At 48.8% G+C, this 24,200-nt stretch overlaps 2 protein-coding genes across 4 annotated transcripts in view; one reads left to right on the top strand and one right to left on the bottom strand.

Annotated features, from left to right (window-relative positions):
• Window positions 1-1,649: 1,649 nt before the first annotated feature.
• On the top strand, window positions 1,650-18,535 carry LOC308478138 (deoxyribodipyrimidine photo-lyase-like). Its single transcript, XM_081007508.1, has 10 exons — window positions 1,650-1,751; window positions 4,192-4,649; window positions 7,294-7,439; window positions 10,539-10,721; window positions 12,837-12,995; window positions 14,312-14,510; window positions 14,886-15,038; window positions 16,178-16,299; window positions 17,582-17,741; window positions 17,929-18,535. The coding sequence occupies exons 2-10, from the start codon at window positions 4,316-4,318 to the stop codon at window positions 18,081-18,083; spliced, it is 1,611 nt and encodes a 536-aa protein (XP_080863634.1). The 5' UTR covers window positions 1,650-1,751; window positions 4,192-4,315; the 3' UTR covers window positions 18,084-18,535.
• The window catches only part of RUBCN (rubicon autophagy regulator), a 49,252-nt gene continuing 43,480 nt past the window's right edge, over window positions 18,429-24,200 (bottom strand). For all 3 annotated transcript variants that reach the window (XM_081007410.1, XM_081007408.1, XM_081007409.1), the window contains 2 exons: window positions 23,326-23,419; window positions 18,429-23,242 (listed from right to left, as the gene is read on the bottom strand). In XM_081007410.1, coding sequence (XP_080863536.1) covers window positions 23,073-23,242; window positions 23,326-23,419 — 264 coding nt within the window. In that variant the 3' untranslated portion in view covers window positions 18,429-23,072. The remainder of the gene's footprint in view (window positions 23,243-23,325; window positions 23,420-24,200) is intronic.

Raw genomic sequence — 24,200 nt, forward strand, 5'->3', positions numbered from 1 at the left:
GGTTGGCCTCTGTTCTTTTCTCCGACCAATGGAGAACCTGCAAAGGACTCTAAGGGAATAAGGGCAGATTTTGTTTATTACAATATAAATTATATAATTTTATCTGTGGCCCCCTTGGAATATCTGGGGGAGCAGGGGGCCACATGGCCCCCGGTTGAGAAGCACTGGTGTAGAATCTACCCCTTAGCCTTTTCTTCCTGAAGATGCCCTGCGAGTTTTCCTTCTTCTATCTGGGCTACCTTCCCAGGTGGACAAGCCCCATTTGCCCCTCACTGCTACCGGTAGCCACAGGCCTACTGCCCGGGGGCATGGGCGATTTATGTTCGGGGGGGGGTTGGCAGGACACCCACCTGAGGCCATCCTCTGTCTTGCTCTGTGCAGCAGATTCAGAATGAAATTTCTCAACAACAGCGATTTTAAATTACTTTCTTTTGACCCCAAGTGCTCAGAAAAACCTGTCAAAATCTTTCTACCATTTTTAATTTTACTTAAGTATTTTTATTTATTTACTTGGTTGGGGGGACAGCTGCCCCCCTGCCCCCGCCCATGCCGGGGGAGGGGATGAATGGAGGGTGGTGGTGTTGTAAACAAAAATTGCCCTTTCCCCTTATGGGGTATCCAAGAGCCCATATAGAGTCCTTACATAGGTTCCCTATTGGTAGGAGAGAATAACAGAGGCCAACCAGAGAATATTGAGAAGCAAAGCAGCTAGTAAGCTTGATCTTTATTGATCTGTTGCAACAGGGTGCTCCCCTCACACGCAGGAGAGGAGGAGGAACCCCGCAAAATGGCGCGCAAGGCCTTATAAAGACTTTTGAAATTGCCACCCTGTAGATCAAGACCACCCCCAGAAACATCATACCTACATCACAGAAAAGGCGGTCTTAAAACAGAAAATTGAATGTTGTTTTTCTCCTGTCCTTGTTTATCTCCTGTCTGGCAGGTAACGTGACTGGATTTCCTGGGGAGCCTGGCTACATTTTTGTAATGATAAATACCTAGTTCCTGGGCCAGGTCACAGGCTCACACCCTGTTCATATCTTAAATGTGCCCTTAAGACAGGATTTGTGAGGAAAGAGACACTTTGACCTTGCAGAGAAAACATTTACTCAGTTTAGGAATCAAAATGGTTCCAGGTCGGTCTTCCTGTGCTGATCTATGTAGGTGCTTGGTTGGCACGCTTATGAACATTACCATATATCTAAGACCATAAGATTCCTATTGTAGCCTTTCCTATTGTAACCTGTTCCTTCACTGTCACAGTGGCGACAAGCCCCGGCGGCCAAGGACCATCAACCTGCTGCAGACTAACTATAAGGACACCCTCTTTCTTTTTGGGGGGGGAGCTGGAGTGGCGCCCCCCTCCTGCGAGATGCACCCATCGCTTGGAGGAAAAGCAAGCGAGATTCTGGCGCCCTCCCGCCCCGCCACGTGCTTCAGGCAACAGCGCGTGACGTCAGAGGCCCGCGAGCGTAAAAATGTTGCAACGTTCCATCCGCTGGGCGGCGATTCATTCACAAAAGTGAGTCTGCCGCCCCGAGCCGGGAAAGCGAGGCTGCGGCGGCCCCTGGCGGGGTTCCGCTTCCCCGATGCTGGGAGGAGGAGGAGGAGGAGAAGCGGCCGCGGGAGGGGCTTCCCGGAGCCCAGCCCGCCTCTGTCCCTGCCCAGCCTCCTCCTCCGCCGCCGCCGCGTTGTGTAAGCGGGGCCTGGCGCGCCAGCGGAGGAAGCCCACGCGGAGAGCTCGGCGCCCGGTGAGTGCCGGCGAGGGGGGCCGCTGGCAGCCCCTGACCGTGCCCCCTTCCAGGGCGGGTCTTGCCGCCGCAGGCCCCCCCCCCCGTTCCGTGGCTGCACAGCATAACTTGTCCTGTTGTGACACTACTTTGCAGGGCCGTTGTGCGAATGAAGGGGGCAAGGAAGGCATGTTCTGTTACACCCCCCCCCCAAAAAAGTGTGGCCAGGATAATAGGGGCTTAGCATTCTCCCCTTTCTCCCCCAGCCTCAAATCCAGGGAACTCCCCCCACCCCCGTCAAATCTTACAGGCCATAATAATAATAATAATAATAAATTGAGGGAAAATAACAGAGCAAAGGAGGAATTGAAGCATAGCTGTCAACTTTCAGATTTGAAAATAAGGGATCAGCAGCCTTGAAAATAAGGGACCAGCAGCCTCACCTGTCCCGGGGACAGTCTACGGGATATCTAACAATCCGGGATAGCAGCGGGAAGCAGCTGGAAACGGCGCTGGAATAAGGGAATTTCCCACAAAAAAAGGGAAGGTTGACAACTATGAATTGAAGGGGAAAGAGGCAGGGATCAGGAGAGAGAAAAAGACAGGAGGAAAACGGAGGTGCCTTGCAAAGGATGGGATGATACAAAGGTTATCCCTCCATTGTTTCTTCTCCTTTTTCAGAAGCAGTTCCTTAGTCTGGTCCATGGGCCGGACTGCACAAATCATTCGGGTTGCCCTGTTCTCTCTCCCTCTAATTCACTGCACAGACTTGGACTATCTCTGCTCTGGAATGAGCCTGAGCACAGCAGTCCCGTGAAGTGGCTGAGTGCCGTGTTTTTGCACTCTGCTCTAGAGCAACCTTCACCAAACTGGTCCTCTAAGGTTTGAACGCAGGAGCTGCCTTAAGTGCTGAGTTCAACTAGTGGCCCAGTATTGCCCACTACCTGTGCTTCTCTCTCTCTTTTTTAAGCCAGGATTCTGTGTGCAAAACATACATGACCACATAGCTAGCTACCAGCCACCAAAGAGCTTAGACAGGGCTGGATTTAGGGTTATGTGGTTCTCAAACACAGGATGCCAAGCTGAAAGGACACTAAACAATAACATTTCTGTTTTTTGTAATAATGCGAAGTTTCAGTGCGCCTGTTAAGAAGATCTATTAAAAGCAACTGTACCAAAAAGAATGATTGTGGAAAATAAGGAATATTGAGGGAGGGGGGTGCCAAATCTTCTCCCCACTCAAGGCACCATCTTTCCAAAGTTCACTTCGGCTTGTAGAACTTCTGGCCTTCCAGATGTTGCTGAACTACAACTCCCATGATCCCTACCCTTTGGCCATGCTGGCAGGGGCTGATGGGAGTTGTAGGCAGAAGCTGGGAGGCTGCATGCTGGACAAAACCAGCTGATTCTTGCCTCCAGGAGGAAAAGGCCAGTAGCCTTGGATGCTAAATGGAGACCCCCCATGCCCAGAGACAGTGTACCTCTGTATAGCAGATACTGGGGGCAAACCACAGGGGAGGGCTGTTGACTTCACATCCTGATTCCCCAAAGGTATCTAATCGTTCACTGCAGGGGGGGGGAGTAAGTGGGATTAGAGCTGCCTGGTACCCTCCAGATGTTCTGGAGTTGTTGTCTAGAATACCGTATTTTTCTCTCTATAGGACGCACTTTTTCCCCTCCAAAAATTAAGGGGAAATGTGTGTCTGTCCTATGGAGCGAATGCAGGCTCCTTGGCTTCAGCGATAGCAACGCGAAGCCTCGAAAGCGCAGAGGGAGCGCTCCCTCCACGCTCCGGAGGCTTCACGTTGCTTTCGCTGAAGCCTGGAGAGTGAGAGGGGTCGGTGCGCACCGACCCCTCTTGCTCCCCAGGCTTCAGGGACAGCCGCCTGAAGCCTTTGGAGCGCAGCGGGAACTCGCACTGCACTCCGCAGGCTTCGGGTTCCTTTTGCTGAAGCCGGGAGAGCAAGACTATCCCGGCTTCAGCAGAGAGGGAGAGCTGAGCAGCGCCCCTTCAAGCAAGCGGGAGGAGAAATGGAAGGGGCTCCATTTCTCCTGCCGCTTCGCTGAAGGGGCGCTGAGCAGAGAGGGGGAGAATTTTTTTCTCTCCCCCTCTAAAACAAGGTGCATCCTATGGTCGGGTGCGTCCTATGGAGCGAAAAATACGGTACCTGAAGGGCCAGGTATTTATTTATTTTATTGCTGCATTTCTGTCCCACATTTTCTCCCTAGGAGCTGCAGGTGCTGCACGGGGTTCTGAGTTTTCTTTTTCAAATCTCTCTGAGGTGGGTCAGGCTGAGAGGAAACGATCTTCGTGGCCGAGTGGGGATTTGAACCCTGGTCTCTCCCAGGTCGTAGTCGGCACTCTAACCACCACACCAACATGGGCTCTAGTCGGAGACGGCTGGAATGGAGGCCCCCATAGCCTGATCCACCAATGATGTTCTTATGTGCTTGCTTGCAGGCTGCTTCTTCCTTCCAAGCTGCTCCCCGGAAGGGTCATCGCTTGCGTCTCTCCCCATTCCGGCCCTGCCTGGGTCTCGTGGTTGGTGCGCAACCTCTCTGCGGTCCCCGGGGCAAGGCCAGCCATGTCCCAGAAGAGGAGAAAGCGGAAGCCAGCCGAGTCTATGCAGGAAGGGGCAGAAGAGGGAGCGTTATTCCCTGATGGGTTGGAGAGCAACGGAAGGTTGGCATCCGGGGCATCGCCTGCCGCTAAGAAGGCGGCTGGGGAAGGGGATGTGGGAAGCAGAGGCTCTGCCGCCCTGGCTGAGGCCGTCAAGCAAGCCCGCCTAGACGCGGCGCCCTCCGTCGCAGAGTTCAAGTACAACAAGAAGCGCGTCCGTCTCATCTCGCAAGATCCCGATCTCAAGGAAGATGCTCGGGGCATCCTCTACTGGATGTCGCGAGATCAGAGAGTGCAAGGTGAGAGCTTGGTCGGTGCCTGGGATCTGAAATCTGCCCTGGCTTATTTTTGGGTGGGTGGGTCTCCGAAGGCCTTCTGGCGGTTCCCTCCCTGCAAGAAGCAAAGTTACAGTGAACCAGGCAGAGGGCCTTCTTGGTGGTGGCGCCTGCCCTGTGAAACGCCCTCCCATCAGATGTCAAGGAAATAAACAACTATCTGACTTTTAGAAGGCATCCGAAGGCAGCCCTGTTTAGGGAAGTTTTTAATGTTTGATGCTTTAGTGTATTTTTAATATTTTGTTGGAAGCCACTCAGAGCGGCTGGGGAAACCCGGCCAGAAGGGCGGGGTACAAATAACAAATTATTATTATTATTATTATTATTATGCAGAGCCTAGGACTTGCCGATCAGAAGGTCGGTGGTTCGAATCCCCACAACGGGGTGAGCTCCCATTGCTCGGTCCCTGCTCCTGCCAACCTAGCAGTTCGAAAACACGTCAAAGTGCAAGTAGTTTTCCCGCTCCAGCGGGAAGGTAAACGGCGTTTCCGTGCGCTGCTCTGGTTCGCCAGAAGCGGCTTAGTCCTGCTGGCCACATGACCCGGAAGCTGTACGCCGGCTCCCTCGGCCAATAAAGCGAGATGAGCGCCACAACTAGTCAGTCACTACTGGATCTAATGGTCAGGGGTCCCTTTACCTTTACCCTAGCCCGAGCCCCAGCCTCCTCTTCCCCTCTGTGTATTTGGTGGGATGGAGTGGCTGGGGGTGAAGGCTGGCAAAACACTGGGGAAAAGCATCCTTGCCATGTATAAAGCAATTGCATTGTGGCAAATTCAGAAGTGCCGTCTCCCTTCCTGATACAGCCACGCCCCTTCTAAGATTATACAACCTTCCCAAGTTACACAATAATTTTATACTTATGCAATTATACAGTAATAACAACTATAGCGGTGCATTGCAATAATTAATGCAGGTCTTTCTGTGTTGACTTTCGGCTAGATCTAATATTTTTTGTGCAAACAGGGTCTTTTTTGGTAGAGTTTATTTATTTATTTATTTCATTTTATAATGTGTATGAATCACAACAGAACAACAGACTCTCCTTCCTTGGAGGTTTTTCAGCAGAGTTTGGATGGCCATCTGTCATGGATGCTTTAGCTGAGATTCCTGATTTGCCAGGGGTTGGACTAGATGACTCTAGGGGTCCCTTCCAACTCTGCAATTCTATGATTCTAACACTCGATGAAAATTAAAAAAAATTAGGACTATAAAATAGGCATGTGGGTTAAAAGGACCAAGTCGCAAGTATCAGATTATCAGGGGCAGTTGATTCAAGGGAGCGCTGCAGTATTTGCTTTCTGGGTGACTTTCCTGTGAAGTTCCCTTGTATGGAGCGGATGTTGCACACAATTCCCTTGAAGCTGAAGCACCTTTCACTTTCAGTGTTTAGATTGGGAGCATAACTCATGGTCTGTGTGTGTGGTTTGGAAGCTGCACGGTCAGGGGAAAAACAATGCTGTCCAGGGTTGTAAAGACTGCGGAGAGAATAATTGGGTGCCCTCTTCCCACCTTGGATCAAATCTACGCTTCCAGGTGTCACAAGAAAGCTGCAGAGATAGTGCAGGATAGTGCGCACCCCGGAAACGATCTCTTTCAGCTTCTGCCTTCTGGAAGAAGGGACAGGGTTATAAAGACTAGGACTAGCCGCCTGAGAAACAGTTTCTATCCAAAAGCGACTTTGGTTTTAAACACAGTGTAAGGTAGTCTCTATGGGAGTATATTGTATTTAATTATGGGGTATCAGAGTTTTTAGGGGGCTAACCAGGCTGGGATAGCTGGGATAGCAGGCTTGTAGATTTTTGAATGTCTGATGTAGATTTTTTCAGTTTCGTTGTTCTGTATGGGACAATGACAATAAAGATATCGTATTGTATGGTGATTGAAAGTATCCCCCATTCATGCTGATTGGGCAGCCCTAGGATGCTGGAGATACGGACCCTCTGAGACCCTGCTTCAGAAATAGCAACAGGTCTCCAGCCCCCTGGGGAGGAAGAGAATCTCTATTTTTATTTATTTATTGGTTGAATTTATATACCGCCCTATACCTGGAGATCTCAGGGCAGTTCACCAAAAAGATCACAGTACATAAAATAAAAATAAAAACAATAACCCAATAAAAGCACCTCAAAGAGCCACATTTTAAAAGGGTATAGCGTGTTGATCAGGTCTGCCACAGGCCTGGTTAAACAGAACGTTTTTGCCTGGCACCTAAAGATGTATAATGAAGGCGCCAGGCGAACTTCCCTGGGGAGAGCATTCCACAGACAGGGAGCCACTGCAGAGAAGGCCCCGTTCTCGTGTTGCCACCCTCCGGACCTCTCGAGGAGGAGGCACACGAAGGAGGGCCTCAGAAGATGTTCTCAGGGTCCGGGTAGGTTCATATGGAAAGAGTTGCTCCTTGAGGTATTGTGGTCCTGAGCCACACTGTATGCCAATAGGTATGCCCTGCTTTGCCTTCAGAACCGGGGCACTTGCTCCCATCAAGCTGGCACAGGGGTTTGGAGAAGCCCAAACGTCGCATGTCTATTGCACTCCCTACACTCCCAGCCGCTGACCATCTGTTACAGAGCCGTTCCTTTAAGTTTTTCCCTGCTCTTTCTCTCTCCAGATAACTGGGCCTTTCTCTATGCCCAGCGACTGGCCCTGAAACAGAAGTTGCCGCTGCATGTCTGCTTTTGCCTGGTGCCCAAGTTCCTGGAGGCTACCATCCGCCATTTCGGTTTCCTGATCAGAGGCCTCAAGGAAGTGGCCGAGGTACCGCCGTTGTGTCGGGAAGGTGGTGCATCGGTGTCAGAAGTGGCTGTGCACTGGGGACAGGTTCTAGTGGGCAAGCCGCCTGCAGCATGAATTTGGGCACAGCAGCCTTGCCGTATCAGCTTCTTCCCAAATGCCCATCAACTGCAGACAGCATGCCCTGTGGGCAAGGTTGATGGGAGTCTTTGTCCAAATCACCTGAGGGCACTAGGCTGTGGCCAGCTGTCATAGATAAGTCATTCGCAGCTGCGCGCCGGAAGCTGTAAATAGTAACCAAACAATTAAACCCCTGTGTTGCAAACAATTATCAGTAATATCCAAGGCAACACGATGACCAAATACAACAATGCAATATCATAACTTTATGACCACTGCTCCATAGTTATTGTTGTTACAGTGGTAACTCGGGTTACATACACTTCAGGTTACAGACTCCGCTAACCCAGAAATAGTGCTTCAGGTTAAGAACTTTGCTTCAGGATGAGAACAGAAATCGTGCTCCGGCGGCGCGGCAGCAGCAGCAGGAGGCCCCATTAGCTAAAGTGGTGCTTCAGGTTAAGAACAGTTTCAGGTTAAGAACAGACCTCCGGAACAAATTAAGTACTTAACCCGAGGTACCACTGTATACAATTCCATTCACCATATTGTTGTTTAGTCATTTAGTTGTGTCCAACTCTTCGTGACCCCGTGTCTTCCACTGCCTCCCGCAATTTGGTTGAACTCATGCTGGTAGCTTCGAGAACACTGTCCAACCATCTCGTCCTCTGTCGTCCCCTTCTCCTTGTGCCCTCCATCTTTCCCAACTTTCCAGTTGGGGAGACTTTCCAGGGAGTCTTCTCTTCTCATGAGGTGGCCAAAGTCTTGGAGCCTCAGCTTCAGGATCTGTCCTTCCAGTGAGCACTCAGGGCTGATTTCCTTAAGAATGGAGAGGTTTGATCTTCTTGCAGTCCACGGAACTCTCAAAAGTCTCCTCCAGCACCATAATTCAAAAGCATCAGTTCTTCGGCGATCAGCCTTCTTGATCGTCCAGCTTTAACTTCCATACGTCACTACTGGGAAAACCATAGCTTTACATTCACCATATAGATGGGTTTATGAAGCATTTCTGTATCCTTCTGCTGCGCTGAAGAAGAATTGTATGAAACAGTGGGTACATCACTGTTCACTACGTCTGTTTGCGGACCACTCTGGCAGCATTGAACGTCATAAAACAAAGCTTTACGGCTTGTTTTCAGCAGATCTGACCCATTGCTTCTTTCAGAGACTTGCATAGTCTACAAAGACTTCCAGAGACTTATAAGACTTACGTTTATTTGGTTCTATGTTTTCAGGAGAATCCATCAAGAGTGCACATTTTGTGACTTTCAGAGATTTATAAGATTTCTGTTTATTTGGTTTTTCATATTGTTCAATGTTCCGTATAGATTATATAAAGAGTTTATATTGATATTGCATTGTTGTACTTGGTCATCGTGTTGCCTTGGATATTACTGGAAGCTGTAAATAGCCTGCGAGCCCAAAGCAGCTGTAGGCAGAGGAGTCTCCCACAGCAGCTCTGCCTGATTAACTGCTCTGGCCTTCTCTCTTGGGTCTCTGCGTCAAGTGTGGCTGGATCGTTCACTTACCCGGCAGAGCAACCCATTCTCCAAAGAAAATTGATTTTTGGGTCAATGAAAGAGGCAGCGCTTTCCTCTTTCCGGTCCAGGGGAGTGCTCAGAACAGAGACTTGTGCAGAAGCTCAAGGGTGGGACTCCTCTCGCAGCAGAAATATTTCTGTGCTCTTATTCTTTTGCACGCTAAGTCAGCCTTTTGGGGGGTGTTGGTGAAGTGTGCCAACTTCACTTTTTCGATGGGGCAGGGGGGATGACCTACCCGTATTTTTCGCTCTATAACACGCACCCGACCATAACACGCACATAGTTTTTAGAGGAGGAAAATCCGTAGGCATGCCACCCGTAGGCATTTCCTCCATAACACGCACAGACATTTCCCCTTACTTTCTAGGAGGAAAAAAGTGAGTGTTATGGTGCAAAAAATACGGTACACTTTCTGTCTGGGAAACCTAGGAGAGCTTTGGAAAAGCTGGGATTTTATTCGGGGGACGTGGGTAGCGCTCGGGGGACGTGGGTTAAACCACAGAGCCTAGGACTTGCCGATCAGAAGGTCAGCGGTTCGAATCCCTGTGACGGGGTGAGCTCCCGTTCCTCAGTCCCTGCTCCTGCCAACCTAGCAGTTCGAAAGCAAGTCAAAGTGCAAGTAGATAAATAGGTACCACTCTGGCGGGAAGGTAAACGGCATTTCCGTGCGCTGCTCTGGTTCGCCAAAAGCAGATTAGTCCTGCTGGCCACATGACCTGGAAGCTGTACACCGGCTCCCTCGGCCAATAAAGCAAGATGAGTGCTACAACCTCAGAGTCGGCCACGACTGGACCTAATGGTCAGGGGTCCCTTTTCCTTTACCTTTACTTGCGTTGCCGGGCCGGTGCATGACTGCGGCAGTGCGACAGACTTAAAAGAAACAATTGGTCCCTGAATAGTTGCACTCATAGCCAAGATAGTCATGACACAGGCTTGTATTTATGCGTGCAACTAAAAATCTGTACCTGTGAGAGCTTTGTTCCTTTTTGATGGACACCGTAGCTCAGTGGAAGAGCATGTGCTTGGGATGCAGAAGGTCCCAGATTCAAACCCTGGTGTCTCCAGGTAGGGTTGGGAATGACCCCTGTTTGAAAACCTGGAGAGTCACTGCCAGTCAGTGTTGACAATAATCAATGAGAGAGACCACTGGTCTAGTATAAGGCAGCTTATAATGTAACCGGCTTCCTATTCAAATTCACCCTTCGTTCAAAACAATGAGGACTGGAAACTTGTATCTTTTAGATACTCAGTGGGGGAGCACATGCGTTGCATGCAGAAGGTTCCAGGTTCAGCCCCTGGCCTCTCCAGGTAGGCCCGGGAGGTGTCCCCTGCCTGAAACCTTGGAGAGCTGCTGCCAGCCAGTGTGGTAAATACTGAGTTAGACTAACTGGTAGTCTATGAGTCGATATCACGAGCTTCCTGTGTGACCAAATATTCTCTGCTTCCTTTTCCCGTCTCCTAGGAGTGCAAGGAACTAAGCATCCCGTTCCACCTGCTCATCGGCTTCGCAAAGGACGTGCTGCCCCCCTTTGTGACGACCCACGGCATTGGCGGGGTGGTGACGGACTTCGCCCCCCTCCGCGTCCCCATGCAGTGGGTGCAAGATGTCCAGGCGAGGCTGCCACCTGATGTGCCCTTTGTCCAGGTAGGGAGGCCTGGAGTCTGGCCGCTGGGGTGTGATCTGGGCAGAGCTGCGGGGCAGTGGGGGGTGTCTCCATGGTGACACAGATGTTGTGATTCCAAGGAGCATTTCACCACCTTGCCTGGATTCCTGAGTTCATAACTTCCATCACGTTCACTGAATCTGACAAAGGAAGCTTAATACAGTCATACCTTGGGTTACAGACGCTTCAGGTTGCATTTTTTCGGGTTATCGACTGTCAAAACCCTGGAGTATCAGAACGGGTTACTTCTGGGTTTCAGCGGTTGCGCATGCGCAGAAGCACTACATCACTCTTTGCACATGCGCAGAAACGCCGAATTGCGACCCATGCGTACGCAGATGCGCCGCTGCAGTTTGCGAACGCTGCGGGTTGCAAATGTGCATCCCGCATGGATTACATTCGCATCCTGAGCATCCACTGTAATAATAATACCTTTATTGTCAATGTACAACCTGTGTACAATGAAATTAACCGAGCCTAACCGAGCCTGCCTCCCAGCCCACCCAAACATTCAATTTCATTGCACTCTGTGTGCTTATCGCACAGCCACCACCTCACAAGTCAGTTGCGCTATGTTATTTTCCGTTCAACAGCCTAACAGCCCACGGATAGAAGCTATTTTTTAGCCTGTTGGTACGGCTGATTATACTTCTGTATCTCCTGCCCGAGGGTAGAAGATTAAAAAGGTGATGGCCGGGGTGAGAGTCATCCCTGAGAATTTTTCTTGCTCTCCTAAGGCAACGATCCCTTGCGATGTCATCTAGCGGACTCAAGGGACAGCCCATGATATCATGTGCTGTATTCACCACCCTCTGTAGAGACTTTCTGTCCGTGGCTGTCAGGTCAGCATGCCACACTGTGATACAATATGAAAGGACACTTTCTATTGTGGACCAGTAAAAGGAGTTCATCAGTTGTTGTTTAACATTATTCTTTTGTAAGACCCTGAGGAAATAGTGTCTTTGTTGGGCCTTTCTGATCACCTGAGTTTTGTTGATTTTCCAAGTGAGGTCCTCACTAAGGTAAACTCCCAGGAATTTAAAGGAGGAGACTCTCCACACAGCCCAGCCCCCCCCCCCGATATATAACAGGGCAGGTTCCCCTCTCTTCCTCTGGAAGTCCAACACCATCTCCTTTGTCTTACTAATATTTAGGTGCAAGTTATTCTCTAAGCACTATGTAGATACTTTTTGAACCTCCCCCCTGTACACTGTTTCATCTCCGCCTGCAATTAGACCCATTATGGTAGTATCATCTGCAAACTTAATAATTACTGTGGATGGATCAGATGATATACAGTCATATGTGTACAATGAGTACAGGTAGGGACTTAGCACACATCCCTGTGGGGTGCCAGTACTAAGCTTCAGGAAGGTAGATGTAACAGTCCCAATCCTCACTGTTTGTGTCTGATCCCTCAAAAAGTCTTTAATCCAGTCACAGATGGTAGAAGAAGCAGCAGCTTCATCCCAGAAAAGCTGATGCCACAATTAATTGGTGGCTGTTAAGAGAAGTTATGGACCAACAGCATCTAGAGGGCACCAGGTGGGCAAAGGCTGCTGTAGAAGTTCCTAGGATCCTTCTTTCCCCTCTCTCTACACGTTAACACAAAGGTCCCGCTATTCAAATACAATGCATTCTCAGGAAATCATGTGTTAGGCAAATGTTTGCATAACGAGTCAATGCTTTCCATTGATTCCTATGGGGAAATTTCTAATGCGTTCCCAACCACGGAATTTTACCCCCAAATGACGAGAAAACCCAGGAAAACCCTCTGAAACCTTGCAAAAGGCAAATAAAGAAGGAAAACGCTATCTTATTTGTCAGATCTCTCCAGCTCCCTCCCTCCCATCATGGTTTTTGGCAAAATGGCTGCCATGAAGCAGGAAAACACAAAAAGTAAGGTTTGTTCAAGGCTGCTGATTCGTTTACAGCACTACATGCAGGTTTGGATATCTGAATCTGCGGTGTACATAGCAATTCTAGGAGGCTTGGGTATTAATTCCTTGGGTTTGGATAAGTGAATTTTTGTATAGCGAGTGTTAGGATAGTGGGAGCTGTGTGCAATTGCCGTTTCTCTTGCTTTGCTTCTCCAGGTCGATGCTCACAACATTGTGCCCTGCTGGGTGGCCTCCGACAAGCAGGAGTATGGGGCCAGAACTATCCGCCGGAAAATCCATGACCGGCTGGCTGAGTTTCTCACCGAATTCCCACCTGTCGTCAGGCACCCTTATCCCGCGGAGTTCCAGGCAGAGGTAGCAGTCGATATTGGGAGCAGGGATCTGGGCTGTTTTTTGTGTTTTGTTTTTTTGACATTTGTAATTATTGGCAAACTGCTGCAGACATTCCAGCAGGTCTCCCTTAGCCCTTCACTGCAGCTGGGACAGAAAAGCTGTGGAAAGTCTGTAGCTCAGCAGTAGAGCATCTGTTTTGCATGCAGAGGGTGCCAGGTTCAAATCCAGACATCTCCAGGAAGCACTGAGAGAGACACCCTGTCTGAAACCCGGGAGAGCTGCTGGCAGTCAGTGTGGACAGTAGTGAGCTATATGGACCAATGGTCTGACTCGGGGTAAGGGAGCATCCTATGGTGTAAGGGAGCCAGTGTGGTGTAGTGGTTCAGAGCGGGGGACTCGTAATCTGGTGAACCGGGTTCGCTTCCCTGCTCCTCCACATGCTACTGCTGGGGGACCTTGGGCCAGTCACACTTCTCTGAAGTCTCTCAGCCCCACTCACCTCACAGAGTGTTTGTTGTGGGGGAGGAAGGGAAAGGAGATTGTGAGCCGCTTTGAGACTCCTTAAGGGGAGTGAAAGGTGGGATATCTAGTCCAAACTCCTCCTCCTCCTCCTCCTCCTCCTCCTCCTCCTCCTCTTCTTTTTCTTCTTCTTCTTCTATGCTCCTTTGACATTTACAGAAGGCCACAGATATGCAATACTCACCCCACAAATGCGCATTTATTTTTTACCATCTGTATTTTAATAGATTTGCTTTTATCTTGTTTTAACCCTGTTGAAGTTTAATTGCGTACTAACTATTGCCTTGTATATATGTTTAGCTTTCTTGCATTTTTGTAAGCTGCCTCGAGTCCTGGGAAAAAAGACGTGCCAGAACTCATCAATGGACTTCTCTCTTGTTCTCTTAGAATAGCAAAAAAAGCCCTGAATAATAGTATGTATTATTTTTATTCCATAAAATTTACGCGCTGCTTGATTGTTAAAAATCAATCAATCAATCCTCAAAGCAGTTTACAAAAGAACAGTAAAATTATAGGGAACAACAGTTAAAAACTATTTAAAACATTCAAAGGATTAAAATCAGCAGTAAACTCTATGTGTCTGGGTAAGCCTGTCTGGTCATTCTCATTGTTTTATTCTTTGTAGACTGCTTCGAGGTCTATGAAATTAAAGCGGTGCATGAATTTAAGAAATGAAATAAAAATAAGATAAATGAAAAGCCGAGTGATGCCCACGCTCCCATGAGCTCTGGGATGTTAAGGATTGCTGAAACGTCCTTGGCCTGGATTGCTGCTCCTTGCTGCCGGCTTTCACCCCTGTTCCTCTTCTGACTCCGCAGCCTGTTGACTGGGACGCCTGCTATGCCAGCCTGCAAGTCGACCGCTCCGTGAAGGAGGTGACGTGGGCGCAGCCAGGGACGGCTGCCGGCCTGGCGGTGCTGGAAGAGTTCATCAAGGACCGCCTGAAGTTCTTTGGCACAGACAGGAACAATCCCAACCGGCCGGCTCTGAGCAACCTCTCGCCCTGGTTCCACTTTGGTGAGTGGGGAGCTGGTCCTCTGCAAGGCCTGGGTAAACCCTTGGGGGGTACAGGGGTGGCCAAACCCTGGGTGGGTTGCAGATCAGCTGTCCGCTCTGCCCAAAAACGCTTAGGGTTGGTAGCAGCCAACCCTAAACAGGGCTGCCTTCAGATGTCTTCTAAAAGTCAGGTAGTTGTTTATTTCCTTGGCATCTGATGGGAGGGCGTTCCACAGGGCGGGTGCCACTACCAAGAAGACCCTCTGCCTGGTTTTGTGTAACTTCGCTTCTCACAGGGAGGGAGCCCCCAGAAGATTGTTGTGGCCTGAAGGAGAATCTCCCTTGCAAGTTCCAAAGATCTCAGAAGCCCACTGAACAGTAACTGCCCTCCCACAGGTCAGATCTCTGTCCAGAGAGCAATCCTGGAGGTTCGCAAGCTCCGTAGCCGGTACAAGGAATCTGCGGAAGCCTTCATTGAAGAGGCCGTGGTGCGGAGGGAGCTGGCGGACAATTTCTGCTACTACAACCCAAATTATGACAAGGTGGAAGGTAAATGGGCTCACCTGTTTTGCCTTTCTCTGCTCCGCAAGGACACCTCTTCTGCGACGCTTGCCTTTACATGTGATATGATAATGCAGGGACACAGGTGGCGCTGTGGTCTAAACCACTGAGCCTCTTGGGCTTGCCGATCAGAAGGTCGGCGGTTTGAATCCCCGCAACGAGGTGAGCTCCTGTTGCTCTGTCCCAGCTTCTGCCAACCTGCCAGTTCGAAAGCACATCAGTGCAAGTAGATAAATAGGTACCACTGCAGTGGGAAGGTAAATGACGTGTCCATGTGCTCTGGCTTCCATCATGGTGTCCCATTGCACCAGAAACGGTTTAGTCCTGCTGGCCACATGAACCGGAAAGCTGTCTGTGGACAAACACCGGCTCCCTTGGCCTGAAAGCAAGATGAGAGCTGCAACCCCATAGTCGCCTTTGACTGGACTTAACTGTCCAGGGGTCCTTTACTTTTTTACCTTTAGGATAATGCTGCATTTTAATAGGGCTCAATTACTGGGCTGCATCAATAGGAGTATAGCATCTAGATCAAGGGAAGTAATAGTGCCACTGTATTCTGCTCTGGTCAGACCTCACCTGGAGTACTGTGTCCAGTTCTGGGCACCACAGTTCAAGAAGGACACTGACAAATTGGAACGTGTCCAGAGGAGGGCAACCAAAATGGTCAAAGGCCTGGAAACGATGCCTTATGAGGAACGGCTAAGGGAGCTGGGCATGTTTAGCCTGGAGAAGAGGAGGTTAAGGGGTGATATGATAGCCATGTTCCAATATATAAAAGGATGTCACATAGAGGAGGGAGAAAGGTTGTTTTCTGCTGCTCCAGAGAAGCGGACACGGAGCAATGGATCCAAACTACAAGAAAGAAGATTCCACCTAAACATTAGGAAGAACTTCCTGACAGTAAGAGCTGTTCGACAGTGGAATTTGCTGCCAAGGAGTGTGGTGGAGTCTCCTTCTTTGGAGGTCTTTAAGCAGAGGCTTGACAACCATATGTCAGGAGTGCTCTGATGGTGTTTCCTGCTTGGCAGGGGGTTGGACTCGATGGCCCTTGTGGTCTCTTCCAACTCTATGATTCTATGATTCTATACTTTTTAACCATAATCTTTTATGCCTTATACCATTCAAAGGGGCTTATGACTGGGCCAAAACTACGCTGAAGCTGCACGCCAAAGACAAGCGATCTCACCTGTACAAACTGGAACAGCTGGAGGCAGGAAAGACGCACGACCCTCTCTGGAACGCTGCACAGGTAAACCTAAGCTCCAAAGGTGTGTGAGGACCTGTCTTTGGATGGGCATGTGCTGGCTTCTGAGCACATGTCTGTCATGTGCTTGGAAATCTGCTTCTCCCTCTCCAATAATGCTAAAACTCTTTGCAGCAGCAGCTCGAACGGAATGGAAAAGTTACATGCTACCTTGTTAAGTGGTACAAATCTCTGCTACTGGATGTTGTGACGGCCGCTGGATTAGATGGCTTTAAAGGGGGATTAGGGATGGAAATTCCCAGGTGTCAAAAAAGTTATTTATGTGTGCCGTTACTGTGGCCCGTGTTTCGTTAGCCCCAAAATGGAAAACGAGCAAGGTCCCAACTAAAGAAGAATGGCAACTAAAGTTGGCAGAATATGCGCAGCTTGCAGATTTTACACACAGAATAAGAGAACAAGAAGAACATACGCTTAGAGAAGATTGGAAAACGTTTCTTGAATATATGGGAAATAATTGTGTAGACTTGAAAACGTTGGCAGCATTAAGATAAATTCAGCAGTGTAAATAAGTTTTGATGGATGTAATAATGGAATACTGAATGGCTTAGTTTTTGTAAAATAAGCAGGGGTTTATGATATGGAAAATGAACCATGGAAAGAGAAGAAGGGAAGTCGTTGGTATTTTAAGGATGTTTAAATGAGTATTTTAAATTCTGAAATAGAAAATTAAATAAAAAATTATATACATAAAAATAAAAATGTTTAGCCATACTAACTAAATGGGGAACCTCCACGGTCAGTGGCAGACTACCTTCTGAAGGGCCGTTTCTGAATGTGTACAGTGGTTTTTATTTCCTGCTTGTGGGGTTAAGAGCATAGGGCCCCACTTCATCCCTGTGACCGTCATTAGTTTTAACTATTTTCATTCTGAATTTAAAACTGTTGTAACCCACTCGGGGAACTGCTTTTGAAGGGCGTGTGAACAATAGCGATGGAGCAGGAAGAGGTGATGGAGAACTTCCTTCTCCCCGTGGCCAACCAGCTGCCCCTATGGGACACCCATAAAGTCCCCCCTTTACTTGCCTTTTATCTAAACCAGTGCGCCCCAGTTTTGGGGGCCACCACCCCTTTGGTTCCATAAGCACATCCCCAGCCACTCTGGGTGGCTTCCAAGAACACACCAAAACATCAGTAGCTTCCTGATACAGGAAGTCCTATGATGGTTTAGCTCTTTGACATCTGATGGGATGGCATTCCGCAGGGCGGGTGGCACTTCCCAAGCAGGCCTCATCCGTAGCTCATCCACCTTTCCATCCCTCTGCTTCAGCTCCAGATGGTTCATGAAGGGAAGATGCACGGCTTCCTGAGGATGTATTGGGCCAAGAAAATATTGGAGTGGACCACTTCGCCAGAAGAGGCCCTGAAATTCTCCATCTACCTTAATGACCGCTATGAACTGGATGGCCGGGACCCCAATGGATATGTAGGTCAGTCATGGGAAGAGGCTGGGTGGTTGTATCATAGAGTCATAGGGTTGCAACGGGCCACAAGAGCCAATCTAGTCCAACCCCCTGCAGAGCAGGAATCACCAGACCTGTGTCTGTATCTGCAGAGAAAGGTGGGAGGAAGAATGCAAAAGCAGAGATCCGTTTGTTCTTTTTTTCCTCCCATCAGGCTGCATGTGGTCTATCTGTGGGATCCACGACCAAGGCTGGCCAGAGCGGGCTGTGTTTGGCAAGATCCGCTACATGAACTATGCTGGCTGCAAGAGGAAGTTTGACGTGGACCAGTTTGAGCGCAAGTACAGCCCTCAAAAGTTCTCCAAGTAATCTTCAAGTGGCTAAAGGGCAAGGCTTGACGTCACCTTTTTCACAGCGGCTGAGGCCAACTTAACATTACACACGTTTTACGTAGTGCAAAAAGGCAGGTTTTGCCCACCCTTTTAAGATGCGGAACAAGAAGGTCAAGCTGCGTTCCTGAAGCCTCGCTCTCTACCTGCTATGCAATCCCAAAGCCGCGTGCCACACAGCAGACAGGTTTTTACAATGTTTCTGCATGGCAGAATGGTGGGCAGTGGCAGGAGGAGATGGCAGCCCAGCAAAGCCACAGAGCCTGGAACCTACAAATGAGGAGGCGTTTCACGTTTGACGAAAACAGAGACCGCAAAAGCAGCATGCTTATTAGTGTAGTTTATTATGGACGGCATTTCTGTGGTTAACAGCAGGTGGATATCTGGTTTCAACTCCACCGTTAACTCTTTATAAAGAACTTTCACATACCATTTACAATATGGACAGCAGTCATTCTGCAAAACCGTGGGCATACCAGAAATCGATCACAGCTTCATCAGGGTTGGCCATTTGGCTTCCTAACCATTCCGCTGTGCATTACATTCTCCCTTTGTGTGCTTTCCAGGCATTGCAGAAAGGAGACTGCACAATTATCACGTAAAAGGGGGAAAAAAACTCAAGCTACCACCCCCCTTTTGGAACTTAGATCAGTGCATCTAGAACAGCTTTTGCCAACCTGGTGCCTTCAAGATGTTTTGAGCTTTTCTTTCCTCATCAGCCCCCAGGCGGCAGAACTGTACCGCCTGTGGCTGATGGCAATTGTAGCCCCATAGCTAGATGGAGAGCACCAGGCTGGCAGAAGTCTGTCCTGGAAAATAGCTTTTTTTAAAGAGGGCCTTACTGACAAACACAAGAAATGTCATCAACAGAAGTGCTGACAATTATATATATATATAAAAACCCCACCAAATTTCTTCTTAACTGTAAAGGATTGCAGTGTGGATTTACAATCTGTTGAGACTGTTTGTGACACAAGGTTGAGGGCTTGCTCACCTTCGTTTGACGATGGTCACATTTAAAATAAGAAAAAGATACTTAAGCCAGGCTGCCACCGTTTGAGAGAGAAAAAAATCACCAGGATTCCATATGACTTTTCTGTTCACGGCACATTTGGGGGCAAATAACCGGGGGGGGGGGGTGATATTCAATAGAGAAGACAAATGCCCAGCAGCTGGGTGGGCACTGATCTGGATTGGACGTGTATTTCAGACTGGAGCCCTAAAAATGGGCAAGTTAAGCATGCTTCTTTAAGCACATGATTAGCAGCAAGTGTAGTTGGGCCCTGGAATAAGTAAAAACAATTTTTGAAAGGCAGGGGGGGATAGCAAGGGGGAGCTCCAATCCATAAAACAGAGCCATGTAATTTTTTTTGCAGTCAAGGGAACTGATGTATGTAATCAAGATAAAAGATGTTGTTCTTCAACAGTTATCTATGAGAGAGGCTCTTAATTGAAGCAGTGAGGGCTTCAGAATGCATGAAATACTCCATGCTGCTGCAAACCTGTCGCTATTGTGTTTTTAAAACCTTAGATCAGGAATTATTTGGGAAGCACTTTCTGTAGAGTTCTGATCTCAAGTAGAGAATAGTAACAGGCTACTGTAGGAATTGTGAAGGCACAGGAAATGGGAGGCGTGGTCCCGCAGTTCTCTTTGAGACACAGCAAATCCTGTCTTTGGGGGTGGGGTGGGGTGAGGCGGATGGATTGCCCCACTGCCATCAAACACCAAGAACCCTCTCACGATAATACCCAACCACAAACACCCAAGGCATTCAGTTAACAGGGTGCTTGTGGATTGCCCCCATCCCCATCTTGCAAGCATCCACCCTGCTGAGTTAACCTGTGTTCCCGGCTCCTTGCTCCTTCACTTCAGCTGGTTCAGTTGCCCATATTCCAGACTGCTAGTTCACCAAACCACCAACTGTTTCTGAACATACCCCAAGTCAATTATTTCAACATTTCCTTTATAAATTCTGGATGTGGGCATACTCTGAGCAAACTACACGTGGAGCTAAAAAAATTACACAGAGATATTTCAGCCTTACCAAAAGCAGCAGCAAAAGGCTGAGGCTCTAAGCCGGAGGGCATAAAAAGGGTGCCACTGAATTAAGCAAGTGGAAGCCACAGAGCAACACCTTCCAAGGCCGTGTCTGAGCAGAAGTGGGCAAGTTCCTGACACTGCTAACACTCAAATCTTGTTCTTAGAAAAAGCAAATAGAAGGAAGTCTACCTTTATATAGCATTCTTTAAGTAAATCTTCACAGCATCACCGTGTCATTTTGCACGCATGTCAACTGTATGTCCTGCTTATCTCAGTCAGGGTTTTTCTAGTGTATTATGTATAGTTAAAAAAATACAGTAGCTAAAATGACACTGCTATCCATCTTTAGAAAATGGGTCTTGCAGTCTAGGCCAGCACAAAAGGACATATGCTGCCTACTGCAGGAGATTCTGCTGTGTGCTAGCTGAGTGACCTATGCCAAAAATGCCGCCACCTCCTTCCTCAAGACATCATGCCATTTCTACCTACAGACTACACTGACCCTCACTTACATCCACAAACCAACTGTCCTTTCAGACTGGGCCACTTCAAACGTCCAAGAACCAGCTGACTTTGAAAGTCTGGTCATATTGCAAGGAATACAATCTCCAGCTTCTAGCCAGCAACACAGGAGGGTACTCTGAAGGACCACACCACACAATGTGCTCTGCTAAGAGGTTGTTACGGAACAGCACTGTATACAGAATTGGGTATACTGCCATACAGTAGCATAGGATAGGAGAAGGCTGCTCTCACAGCCATCAGAGGCCCTCCCATTTTATTCTCCCCCTGCACAGGAACTGCCACATAGAGGAGTCTGGGAGAAGTTTGTGAGCACACACCTAGTCGATAAGGGTGTGAAGTGCTTTCACCATAAGAGGAATACCAGCATCAGCGGGGGGATGAAGTAGCGTAAAATAATCCTGCCAATCACACAGCACAGGCCAGATCCCAAGTTTCTCCACCCCTGCAGGCCATTTTGACAAGACGACCCAATGTTGAAAGGGTTCTTTTAAGCGCTCTCAATTGTTTCTTCCTCTGCAGCCTGGCTTTATATCAAAGCCAGACTGCAAAGGGAAGATCTATGCCAAAAGCAGGGCTGCACCGCAGAGTTCTGGATCCTGCAGGACTTGCTGCCAGTGCTGCCAGCAAGCCCCACAGGCCAGAGATTCCCCGATGAAAAAGCCTGGAGATTAAGAGACAAGGTAGACTCTTGGAGATTAAGCAGGGCTGATGAACACCTCTCTGCTGAGGAACAAGGTACATGAAGAAGAGGTGGGCAAGAAGGTGCCAGGAAAAAGCGCTGCAAAACAGGAGCAGGGAAGAGACTATAAAGACTAGTTGGTGTGGAAGAACCCTACTTGATTATAAAGCACAGCCACATTTCAAGTACCAAATTAAAGGAATCTGACAAAGAGGCTCACCTATTAATATGAGGAAAGGAAGTTTTGTTTGTTTCTGAATGAACCCAAGCCATATTCAGTGCAACAGGTCAGCTAAGCCCTAATTCTAGTAGAATGGCTGCTGGTTAACAAGAGAGCACCACCTCACCAGCATGCTAGAAGCCCGTCTTCTCCAGTTTAGCACCCCTTCCAGGACTGGAGCTCCCACTGAGCCTAAACTTCAGGAGGATGAAGGCTGCTTTAAGCTCTGCTCCTAGGGACCCTGCCATGCTTCTGCAAGAAGGAGGAAATGAACTGCAATCTTCAGCACCGTTTTCTGCCCCTCATCCTACTAAATAGTTGCCCCTTTCCAGCCTCATGGTCTGCTTGATCATGAAACATGACCAGTAATAGGAAATCTCCTGTACCCTAAAACAACAAAAGGCACCTACCAATTTACCATCAAAGCCAGGTAAGTACTAGAGGTTAGGTGTCAAGACAGAAACACAGCAGAAATATCAGCAGGAGAAGCAAATGCATTGCTGCAAAAGTGTCAGAAATCTTCTCTGATCTAAGGAAGAGCCCAGAGGTTAACTCCCACAATAGGAAAGCCCCAGACGCTGCCCTATGTAGGCTTTAAACTGAAATCCCTCCCAAATCCAGCATCCTGGAAGGGTACATTTATTTCTGCAAGCTACCAACCCACATTTCCCTTGCAAGGAAAAAGACTTTTTAGGCAAATTGGAAGAAACGGTGGTAGGTAAGGAAGCAGGAGCTAGGTCCTCTCTAATAGGGTGTTGGGGTGTGTGGGCAGATTATTCTGAGAAGAGTTGTGGGAACCTTGGGTTTGCCAACTATCGCCCACCCTCCTCAGCTTACCCCGCTAGGTACCAGCAGATTTTCTACACCCCCCAGTATTTATTGTAGCTAGGCAGCTCCCGACAGAATAAAAGGGCAGGCTGAATGCCCCTTTCGGTTCTCTGGCTTCCTTCAGGCACAAAAAATTAGGGCCAGATAAATGACATTCAGCAGCAAAAGTATACAGAGTTATAGGCAGTGGTTTTGGCAAAAGAAAAACAAAAGCTGCCTCTTCTGGCACACAGCAGCCAATACAGAAAATAACAAGTTTCCATGTGGGCCGTTTTCCCTTTAGGAGTGTTTTGGAACTCGGCCAGGAGCTCAGCCACATAAGCCCACCAGCACCACCCACCGGCTTCTCCCAAGTGGCATGTGGAGAGAAGTTCAGGCGCTCAAGGCAAAGCCAGCTGCTACTTTCTTTGCGGTGGCAGCGAAGCTGGGCTCCGCAGTGCATCGAAGTTGGTGGCGGAAACAGCAAGCAAGTCTCTCTCTCCCTCGTCCTGTGGCTCAGACAGAAGGGAAGCACCAAAACCTCCCGAGGCAAGTGCAAAATAACCCTTTGGGGGACTCCCCCCCCCAAAGGCTCCCATCACGTTGGCTTATTAGCTGTGGAAGAGTCAGTCTGAGTTCTCTGTCAGTTCAGTCCCTGGAGGCAGAGGCCACGCACCAAGCCACAGTCTCTCATCTGTCACGTGGCTGCTCCTTCAACGGCTGCCTCCTCCTCCTGCTCCTCCTCATAGTCCGAGATGTCAGCCTCCATGCTCTGCTTGGCCAGCAGTTCCCTCCGCGCTTGCAGCCGCTCGCATTTGGGGCAGGGTCCTGAGCGGAAACACACCTTGTGGTAGCAGGCTCTGCATTCTGCAAGGGGAGAGGGAAATGAGCAACTAGCAAAATCAGCGTCTCAAACACCCAGCCACAGGGGATGTGGCTCCCGTTCTCACCTTCGCACGTCCTGCACTTGTTCAGCTCAAAGGGGAAGAGGATGTCCTCCTCGTTCTGGCAGAACTCGCAGATGAAGCCCTTGGCCTGGCACAGCTGAGGGGGAGAAAAGGAAGAAGCGGAGGGGAGTGAAGGAGAACAGCCCAGCAGAAGCTGCATCCCCACTTCTGAAGGGACAGAGAAGCCCTGGATCTGTAGCATGTGCACACACAGAGAGACACAAGGAGTCCTTGCCTCACCCTCAAGCAACCTCCATGGGCATCTGTTTAGCGCTGGGCACTGTAGCTCCACAAAAGTGGCAAGTGATCTCTAAAAAGGCTACCTGACATCTCATTAACTACCATCGCCAAGGAATCACAAACTCCCCTGTGAAAATCTTGCCTCAGCCATTGAGGGCTTTAGGCAAGCAACTTTGGCCACCCAATCTGCAGCACAGAAATAATTCTGCCGCATCTTAACCAGCTGTTGTTGTGTGTGCCCTTATATATGGGTTACAGGTTGTGAAGGTTGCATTACAGCAAGACTGCGTATGTGATTACATACTGTTGTAACCAACAATGGCACTGCACTAGGATTTGCTGTTGTTGCAATCAATCAATTAAATTATAATTTCAATTTACTACCCAGGGTCCAAGGCTGGTCACAACAATTTATAATTCAGTATTTACAACAGCTGAAACAAATTCCAGTCCCAGGAACAAGGTGGATCCTGAAAATACTTCCCATGTGTCAAGAGCTAGGATAAAGAGGAGCACCTTCAGAATGCCACAGAAACCATAGAACGAAGGTGCCCAACACACCTCTGTGGGGAGGGAATTCCAATGCCGTGGAGAATGACTTTTCCTGGGCCACCCCCCCATTACCTATTGCAGTCCTC

The sequence above is a fragment of the Podarcis pityusensis genome, assembly GCF_964106645.2.
Source record: "Podarcis pityusensis genome assembly, chromosome: 5".
NCBI lineage: Eukaryota > Metazoa > Chordata > Lepidosauria > Squamata > Lacertidae > Podarcis > Podarcis pityusensis.